Source organism: Carassius gibelio, chromosome A11 (genome assembly GCF_023724105.1).
Source record: "Carassius gibelio isolate Cgi1373 ecotype wild population from Czech Republic chromosome A11, carGib1.2-hapl.c, whole genome shotgun sequence".
Classification (NCBI taxonomy): Eukaryota; Metazoa; Chordata; class Actinopteri; order Cypriniformes; family Cyprinidae; genus Carassius; species Carassius gibelio.
The window spans coordinates 23010852-23021116 of record NC_068381.1 but is presented as its reverse complement, the minus strand read 5'-3'; the positions used below and the strand labels follow the sequence as shown (position 1 = coordinate 23021116).

The 10265-nt window shown below is 44.0% G+C and overlaps 1 protein-coding gene across 1 annotated transcript; it reads left to right on the top strand.

Annotated features, from left to right (window-relative positions):
- The first annotated feature begins 2295 nt into the window (after nucleotides 1–2295).
- LOC128022700 (dual specificity protein phosphatase 7-like) lies at nucleotides 2296–10002 on the top strand. Its single transcript, XM_052610497.1, has 3 exons — nucleotides 2296–2924; nucleotides 3983–4411; nucleotides 7607–10002. Exons 1-3 carry the CDS (start codon nucleotides 2543–2545, stop codon nucleotides 7915–7917), a joined length of 1122 nt encoding a protein of 373 aa, XP_052466457.1. The 5' UTR covers nucleotides 2296–2542; the 3' UTR covers nucleotides 7918–10002.
- The last annotated feature ends 263 nt before the right edge of the window (nucleotides 10003–10265 follow it).

Genomic DNA, 10265 nt, shown 5'->3' with positions numbered 1-10265 from the left:
TCAAGGGGAGGGGGGCCATTAGGACTGCATATGCATAGGGCCCGGGATCTTGTGCAGCGCCCCTGCTTGTAAAGGCCACCCTTTCATGCACTGATCAATTTTGAGATTCAAGTCTATTTTGCTTTTATAAGATGTCTTATTTGAGAAAAAAAGGAAAGTAAATATCCAAAATAAATAAATGTTTTTATTTTATTAAACTTTATCTGTTTACCTCTGTATATTTTAACAATACATATATTTAAAGGCATGTGTTATTTCTCCACTTCATTACCGAACTTTAGTTTTATTCCTCGTTTAGTTTTACTGAGAGGTTTATTTCATAGATAATTAGTCTGATATGGTATATATTTAACATTTCATTACTAAAAACATGTATTTTACATTCCTGTCGACATTAGTTTGTGGAGAAAAAAAAATAGATTTCTGTTCTGGAAATGTGTGTAAGTTAGTGCATATTTAATGAGATGATGCCTCATTTGTACAGAATGTGTACACAACATTCCAGAAACCTTGTGATCCACATAATTTGATTTAATGTGCTGTGATTAATCCGCAGGGAAATGTACAGTGATATACTGTATATCAGTTCAAATGTATACCACTCTCATCTGTTGTGTCTTGCCGTAAAAATAAGACAAAAGATAGCCCAGCAGAAGTATTTGGAGCCCTCTGTCTGTGTTTTGAACACTTGTTCCTGTATGAGAAGCTCTGTTCTCAGCGAGAGGCCTGTCTCTTCATTTTGTGTGGAGAGGCCTTTAGGATGAGAGGATGGAGACACAAGGAGCTGACAGTTTGGAGGAACTACAACTCATCTGGATGCATAAAAGGCCATTGTGTCAAGCCTGGGCATCTGACTGCTCCCATCATGCCTCTGTGCTGAATCAAACACTCCTTCTTTTTCACTGGTTTGATGCTGTTTCTTCGCGGGTACAAGCATTTAGCCTGAGTTACAGGTAATGTGAAGTGAATCTCATCAGTTCTGAGCTTCATTCACATGACTGAGACGCTGGCACTATTTCAGGCCTCTCTCTCATATGTTATGAATTAGCACAATGTCTCAATCATGTTTGCTCATGTTTAAACCATCAGATGTTACGCAGCTGTGTCTCAGAGTTAGAACTGAACTTTTCATGGTTGGATGCATAGAAGGGAGTTGATAGTTAATGAGATTACATTTTCAACAGAGGTTGATCCATTCACAAACCACACTCACTGAAATAGTGCTCTGATGCAGAGCTGTGACTCTTAAAGGGCCAGTGCACACTCCCAAATCAAGCACAGATGCATCGTCCATCAATACTAACAACAATATACTAAATGCTGAACTATATATAACTCTACAAAGACACCATGAAATGGACCCATACAAAATGCATCCTATTTTTTTTTTTTTTTTTGTGAATGAGTCATCATTGTTCTAAATGTTTCTTCATAATATGTAATCAGAATGTAATAAATTGTACAACTTGTAAAACGATTTTCCTTTTCAGATGACATCACTGATCCTTCTCATTTTTCAAGCTCACCGTTTCTTTTCAAATGAAAATGAGGCAGTGAGGCGCATGTGTTGAATTAGACCATAGTCGGGGTACTGCCATGTTTAATTTTTGATGGGAATGAAAAGGAGGCTGTGGATTTAGTAACATATTGACTGTTCAGCTGACATGTCTTTACAGAAGACTTTCGGTGGAAATAATGTGATCTAAAGACTCTATGTCTGTCAACAACTTCCTGTCAGTTGTTTTTTCACTTCTTTTGTTTTCAAAACAATTATTCATCATATACTGTAAAGTGTTTCTTCAGAACACGTTCCATTCATGTGAATTACTTTTCCCATGCTTTCAAAAGTTTTGTTTTCCTTGAAGAGAGAATTCAGTTCACCTTACAGTGTTGGGAAGGATACTTCGGAAATAAAATAAAGCATATAAATAAACACCACGTCGAATGTGCACTGTTGTGTCTCATAAACTCCTGAAACATTGGTGTCTGGTATTTTAGAGCAGTCAATGCAATTTGGGAAGAAATCAATCAAATCTTAATGTGTGTGAAAATATTCAGATGTAACCCTTAGCATTTTCATAAGTAACTGTAATTTAATTACACTTTTTTTCTCAGTTACTGTAACAGTTACATTTATTTAGTAATTAAATGAAGTAACTCCGTTTCTTGTAATTAGTGAACTCTCTGGTGAATCTCCACTTCATTGTTTTGGGAGGGAAAATAAGAGGCGCTGCGTCTTTAAATGCTCCAGCGCAGACCCCGCCCACCCGCGTGACGCGAGGCTGTTATTACCGCCTGTCAAACATCGATCAGAAGATGACAAGCGGGCGCGCGGACAGACCGCGATCATGAGCTGCTCTCTTCTAGTCACAGCCGCGACACGTTCAGCGCGCTCGGCCCGGATCTGACGCACCGCCCCCCGCAGCAGCCTCTTATGGACTCCGAGCGGAGCGGAGCCGCGGTCAGCTGGTGAAGAACTTCTCAGCGCCTGACCGTCTTTACCCCCGTTCCGTCGCACACAGCAGCCTCGCCCTCTCTCCCCATGAAAAACACTCTCTGGAGCGGCGCGATGATGTCGAGCAAAAGCGCGGAGTGGCTGCAGGACGAGCTCCAGTCCGGTGGCGGATCGCTGCTGCTGCTCGACTGCCGCTCTCACGAGCTCTTCGAGTCCTCACACATCGAGTCCGCCATCAACCTGGCCATCCCGGGACTCATGCTGCGGAGGCTGAAGAAGGGCAACCTGCCCATCCGCTCCATCATCCCCAACACCGAGGACAAGGAGAAGTTCGCCAAGCGCTGTAAGACGGACACGGTGCTGCTGTACGACGAGGCGACGGCGGACTGTCCGGAGAGCGGAGGCTCCGTGCTCGGGCTCCTCATGCACCGGCTGCGGGACGACGGGTGCCAAGCCTTCTACCTGGAAGGTACAACCTGCGGGGAATAACCGGGAACGGCGCGATTATTTCGCTACTCCACACTTTTACGCGCTTCTGTGTCAAACGGATTACGTTAAATCTCTCCCGCTCCTCTAAACTGAAATTCACGTTTTTCTGGGATTTAAGTGCTAAAAAAGTTAATGACTCTGAACTTTGCGTGGTTTAGATTACGAAAGAAGAATTATTTCTCTATGTGTGAAATATTTATCTTATTAAAACAGGCCGTTTCTTCCCGTGATTTGACTGCAGAACTTTTTTTTTTTTTTTTAAAGAGAAACAAACATGTTTTCAATTAATTTCCTAAAATGGCTCCGCCATGTTGTTTTTCTGAGGGACAGCGAGTGATTCATGAATGAACCGCCAAACGACTGAATCACGACGCGCTTTCGCTCTTGTCGGTGAATAAACGCGTTCTCCGTCTCCATTCACACAGATGTGCGCGTGTGTCGCGTGTTTTGTGCTGGAGATGTCGTTTGTCGGTGTAATTCTCGTTCTCGCCGCCATTCACAAAACCGTGGCCTCGGTCACGAGCCGCGTCTGATGCGCGCGTCCGATGCGCGCTCCACAGAGAGAGAGAGCTGCTAGTGTGCACTTCGCTCCTAGATTAAACTATTTCAGTTTTATGAGCATCTGTGGTTCAGATGTACTCAAAAACACGTCACTGACTCTTCCACGTGTCCTTCCTAACCCTTTCTCCGAGGGATGTTCAGATATTTGTGTTTTTGTTCACACTCATGCTGGTTTGGAAGAGCACTGAGAGTGAATTAATGTCCAAATGATGGTTTTTGGGTCTCTTAGCGATCCAGTTTTAATGATGACATTTTAATTCGGCAATGTTAGACTGCAGTGACTAATTACAGCGGGAATGTGTCATAAATAGATATTGAGTTGGCTTTAAGAGCACTAGCAGTTCATAAGGTCTCACCACAGACACTTTAGTGTACGTCAGATTGTGTGATGATAACTGTATTAGACGAAACCATCAGTGTGTGGTTCTCCACTCTTGTTGACTAACATGTGTGTGTGTGTGTGTGTGTGTTCTCCAGGAGGGTTCAACCGGTTTCAGACGGAGTACCCGGAGCTGTGTGAGACGAGTCTGGACGTGTCGTGTCCGAGCAGCTCTCCTCCGGCGTCTGTGCTGGGTCTCGGGGGTCTGAGGATCAGTTCGGACTGCTCTGACGGCGAGTCGGATCGGGAACCGTGCAGCGCCACCGAGTCCGAGGGCAGCCCCCTGCCCAGTAACCAGCCAGCGTTCCCCGTCCAGATCCTGCCCTATCTGTTCCTGGGCTGTGCCAAAGACTCGGCCAACCTGGACGTCCTGGGCAAGTACAACATCAAGTACATCCTGAACGTCACTCCCAACCTGCCCAACATGTTCGAGCACCACGGGGACTTCAAGTACAAGCAGATCCCCATCTCAGATCACTGGAGCCAGAACCTCTCTCAGTTCTTCCCTGAAGCCATCTCCTTCATTGGTAAGTGTGACCTCAGGACGTGTTCCTCACTTCTCCTCTTCTCAGTGTGATGGAGAGTCCCTCGTGTTCACGTGAAGCGCACTGGATCGTCCTCTACATCTCTCTCTCTCTCCGTGATGTAAGGAGAGATTACTGGAAGAGGACAGAGCACACACACACCTCAGCTTCGGCTGTGATGTGAAGAGCTGGAGTCTGTGTTCGCTCGCGGCTCACACTCTCTCCTGAACACATGTAGTCTGAGGTTATATCTTCATCTGTCCGTTAGTCTTCATCAGCTGCTGAAGGGGTGCACTGCTCTGATCGGCTCCTGAAAGAACTGCGAACTCCTTCTCTGAAGCCTGCATTAGAAGAGTATTCTTAAGGCATTGTTATACATTTGTTGTATCATCTCATGAGTAATCATAACAGTTTTAATGCATTATAATATTTAATTATGTGTGGTTATAGTTTTTAAGAGTATGAAGATGATTTATAATCATATCATTTCACATCATTATAATATATCATACGTCTCATATCTTTTTTCTTTTGAATTCATTATGGATTCTTCACAATGCTTTAAGAGCAAGTGTTCCCAAACGATGTCCCGTCCACACTGGAGGGGTTTGCGTGACCGTTTGACTGGAACCTGTTGTTCTGGTTCGTGCCGCTCATTCTTAGCATTTCAAGAGCCTGGGAGCATGTGGGAAATACCCAGCAGATTTACTCATGAAAGTAAGGGGATCGTAGACTCCGAAGGGGAAAGAGTTGACCTGTGCGACTCGAGGATGAGTACAGTACATGATGACAGGTTCGTTGTCAGCTGAAGTAATCAGAGCTAGGAGAGAGGAGGGCAAACTCACAACATCCGCTGCTGAACATCAGGAAGCTCTGCTGAAGAGAGGAGAGACCGCGGCGGCTGGAGAGCTCGTAGTGTTGTGTTTGATGAATGAACCGAAGCCTAGACGCGTACAGGAGGAGCTCTACAGCACGTCATGCCCCACAGAACCCCATTCACAGCGCAGATCTGGGAGAGTTTCTCATGTGATCTGTGTGTGATGGTGCTGTGAAGTGCTCATGGAGACCACAGCCATGACCTCTCGTGAGTCAGTGTTTCAGGAGTTCAGCTCTGTTTTTAGTTGGGATTTAACTACTTTCAAGAGCCAACTACTAATCGGTCTAGAGGAAGCAGGGCTCAACGCTGAGGACGTTTCTGCTGGCCCGGTCAGAAAAAAGGAAACGAAGAGAAAATGAGCCTCTAGAATTTGACGATTTCATGTTAAATAAGTAAATGAAAGCTCTTTTCTGTCACAAACTAGGGGTTAAACAGATGGCTGTTGATCCGTGATGTGTGTGGACGAGACCCTATACTGTTCGACACGCACCTGATTCAGATTAGTTTGCCAGTTTACACGTTCTAGCAATTATAAACCAGAAGAACACGAGCTGAAAGAGTGCTCCGTTCTCACACACAGAAGCATATAGAGACGTGTTTCAGAGTCGTGTAGGCTGTATGTGCACACAGAAGTACACACCGTATGTCCAGGTATGCTTGGCTTATTTTCAGTGATTCATTGTCAAATGGTTTGGTTCCATAAAGCTAATGTAGCATGGGTCTAGAATAGATCAAGTGTAGTCACTGTGGCGGTGTATGCTGGGAAACTGAGCTGGTGTAAAGCAGGCTAGCGGTCAGGCTAAACGGAGCTCCTCTAACACCTAGTGATATTCCCACCCTCTCACACACTATTACTGGACTGTCTCTAGCCATGCAGCCGTGCTCTCTGGTTTTATAGTTCGCAGAAGCTAGGAACATTACAATCTAAAGTAGCTTTTTAAAGCATCACAATAACTCAACAATTAAAATCACTTAATTAAAAGGAAAGAAAATGATTATTTTAACTGCTATAAGACACATCCCATTAACTCATTTGAGCTAAACATTTGATTTACCCATTACAATAGTCCCTTTACAGTTACTGCTATTATAAAAATACATTTATATGTAGGTTTAAAAATCTACAAAACACACATCTCTTGTTGGACATTAAATATTTAGCAAAATGTATATTTTGCTCCTATTGGATTGTGCTCCGTCTGTTTAGCGCGCTCGTTCACTCCTGACAGCAAAATGGATGTATTTGCATGAATTTCTAACATTTACAGATGAAACATATACCTGTATATATACCTATATATGTCAACTATGCACTGAGGAAAACACAACGTCTCAAATGCATTAAACGGCACAAATTTATTCACTTTCTATGATAATGGAGTGAAAATTGAACCTTTGTTTGCTTTTAAATCGAACCAAATTTGACCATGTTCACAGGCTCAAACCTCATTGGTTCTTGAGCGAAGACGTCATATGACTTTAAGCTTAAAAAGTAATGCTAATGTAAAAAAAAGAAGAAACAGCGCAGCCAAAGGTGTTTGTCATCCGGCCTGTTCACACCAGCGCAGAACAGGATCAGGATTCTCCTGTCCCTTAGCACAACACCGTGTTCACGAGCAGAACCAGGTCTTCGTTTTATGTAACCGTTTTTTGTTTTATATTAATTGTATTTACATTTTTTTGATTAATGGGGTTGTTGTTTTCCCCCGTATTAAAGCTGTAGACAGTCCTGTACTTTAGTCTTATTTTCAAAACCTTTTTCCATCAAAGTTGTAATGTTGTGATTGACCTCACAGCTGGTTTGGTTCATGGATTATAATATTTGAACAAAATACTTCCAGAACCAAGACCCCTCTCTCGGTGCGATGGGAAAGAGATCAGATCACCTCTCTTAAATTAAATCAGTCGCACTGAACGGATGCATTGATAGCTGTTCATTAAAATTAAAAGGTTAATTTGTATTCACGATGTCAATTCCTTTTGATGTGAACAGGCCTTGAATCTGTACACAGACCAGTGGTTTTTATTAAATGTGTTATTGAAGCTGGTGGCCTTGTCTAAAAAGCCTCTATATGCATCTCTTTTAAACATAAAATCTATTTAAGCTTATAAGTTTCATATTAAACATTCTAGTTCATCTTAAAGCTGATCCACACGGTGACCAACCTGACTTTTCAAATGACCTACACTCATTAATTTTGTAATTGAATGTGGGCATGCGAGTTTTCCATGCTCTCAAACTGAAGCAGAGTTTATTTGTGTGTGTGTGTGTGTGTGTGATTCAGTACTCAAGGCTTGTCTATCTGTGTTCTGTTCCTCAGATGAAGCTCGTTCCAAAAAGTGTGGCATCTTGGTGCACTGCCTAGCGGGCATCAGTCGCTCCGTCACCGTCACGGTGGCGTACCTGATGCAGAAGCTCAACCTGTCGCTCAACGACGCCTACGACTTCGTCAAGCGCAAGAAGTCCAACATCTCGCCCAACTTCAACTTCATGGGGCAGCTTTTGGACTTCGAGAGGACACTGGGGCTCACCAGCCCCTGCGACAACCGCTCGACGCCCAACGACCAGCTCTTCTTCACCACGCCCACCAATCACAACATGTTCCAGCTGGACTCGCTGGAGTCCACATGAGGGCCAGCAGAGGACGCGGGGTGGGAGCAGCCACCCTTTGAATGTTTGTGTCCCGTCTCCAGGGATCTTTAGACCTGAGGACAGTCCAGCAGCACGCACACGGCCCCTCTCAAGCCCTTGCAGATATTCCGCTGGATTTAAATGCAGCTTTTATTGCCTTTATGGAACAGACTGTTCTTTTTTTGATACACGAGAAGAATCGTGAGACTTTTGCACAGCGCTTCGCTCGCAGAGAAGGAAGCTTTGACTGGCGTGTGATGTCCTCAGCCTCCCGTCTCGAAGGGTGCCAACCAACCGTCTGGGATTCATCTTTCTGACCGGAGGAGGATTTGGCTTGGATTGGTTCTTTTCTCAGAGCAAAGACTGAAGTGGCATCCCGGAGGTGCTCTACACATTCAGTACATGCAGTCTGTCTGTTTCTCTATCTTTGTATTTTTCCTCGCACAGATAAAACACGCATAACCATGTTATCCAAAGTAGTGACAGTGTTGGTGACCAAAGCCACACAAACATTCTGAGCCCTCCCCATCTTTATTTTCTCTCTCCCGCTCTTCGTTTGCTATGACCTAATGCGTTTTGCACAGTGGCGAATCCTTTCAGTTCTTGGCACTTAAAAGCGGTACTCCAACACACACAGAAAGAGACATTCAGAGAGGCTGCCAGTCCGAGGCTGTGACCAGGGACGCTCGGGACGACGCGCGCACTTAAAGCTCATTGTTCCTTAACTGCACACCACAGACGGACGTTTGTGTGCTAGCCACGAGCCCGCTCACCGTCTGGCCTTGGCCATTCTCTTTACAGTATGAATATATTGTATTAAGTTCTACATAAGAGTATATCTGTCCACTCGATGTGTTTGAGCATGTGATCCTCTGGAGGCGCTGCACGTCACTGAATGTTGAGGACAGTTTTTTTAACTACTCTTGCTGCTCGCGGGCGGCAAACAGCGTGTAGCGAGGGCGTTCCTCAGGAACGAGCGACTGGACCCGAGCGGACGAGTGCTGGAGTTAACAGGGTTGCTTTAAGCTGGCCTTATATAACCTTTTTAATTCTTTCCTACTCTGACTGTTCAATACTCTCTTTGTATCTCTCTTTAGAAATCATTGTATTACCAAGTTGATTTGTAAAGAAACCAATATGTAGTAGTAATAATCGACGACTAATGTTCTTTAACGGGTCAGTCAAGGTTGTATTTGTTACTCTGCAATATGCTCAACAACTTTGCAGTATTTTCTAGAAAATGGCCTCGGGTTTTTGACTCCTCTACTTTTGATACTAGATCCACAGAGACAGAGCTTCGTGAGCTTGAAACGGAGGCAGCTTTTCTCCCGGGGTGTCCGGAGCGCGTCTGGGTGATGGGGGCTCGTTCGGCATTCGATTTAACCCACGGAGTTCCTTAATATACAATACATGTGCTACATACTGATTTCTGTGGCCTTTTCATGTCTCAATATATATGTGTGAATCTAATATTCAACTTGTGCAGATATGCAACAGTTGTCCTCTTAATATATATCATCACAGATGACTATTTCTCATGCTTGAAACGATCGGTCTCGGTCACAATAACAACACGGCGCTCTGGAGTCACCCCGGGACTGCTTCACTGCTTCTCTATTGACACGTAGATCTTGATCTGAGCTGCTTCTTGTGGAGGAACGTTTGTGTCTGTACCCATGAGAACGATGGTTTTCTCAGAGCACAGGAGCAAGGGCTTCTGTGGACGTCTCGTGTAGCTTCATGACGGTTCTGAGAGAGATCAACACAGGAACTATGAGCGAATAAGGAAATGTATATCTTACCTCACAGAGGAATTTATCAGGGATTTTTATTTGACAATAAGTCGGCATCGTGTTACAGCTTCAAATGTCAAAGAGCTGTTTTATATGTGCTGTATACATTTTTTTAAAGATGCAATCTATATATATATATGTGTGTGTGTATAATACTGGGCTTGGTAACCGGGCAGTTCACTTTTCTGGTTTATGAAGGATATAAAATTGTCCATATTGTTATGTAAAGTATATGAAACCCAATACAAGACTTGTTTGTACTGCAAATAAATATTGAATTATTTTTTGGTTATCTGGTTGTCTTGGTGTGTTCCTTCTGCTGTTGTTTCACTGAGTCCATCCTCCATCAGTCTCTCCACATAACACTCTTCAAGTGTGCTATAAAAAGACGACTAGGGCTCAGACGGAAGTGTGGCAGCTCCTAACGGAGAGCGCTTGTTCCTCCATAAATGCTTCTTTAATAGCAGATTATTTTCCATCTTGTTCATGACTCAGGAGTCTTCTTGGGAAGCGGCGCCCCACGGGTGTTTTTCTGTAACGTGAGACTTCCTCCCC

Coding starts and splice junctions, on each gene's coding strand:
- LOC128022700 (XM_052610497.1), top strand. CDS start 2,543: ATGAAAAACACTCTCTGGAGCGGCGCGATGATGTCGAGCAAAAGCGCG. Junction 2,925..3,982: donor CCAAGCCTTCTACCTGGAAG/GTACAACCTGCG, acceptor TGTGTTCTCCAG/GAGGGTTCAACCGGTTTCAG. Junction 4,412..7,606: donor TGAAGCCATCTCCTTCATTG/GTAAGTGTGACC, acceptor TCTGTTCCTCAG/ATGAAGCTCGTTCCAAAAAG.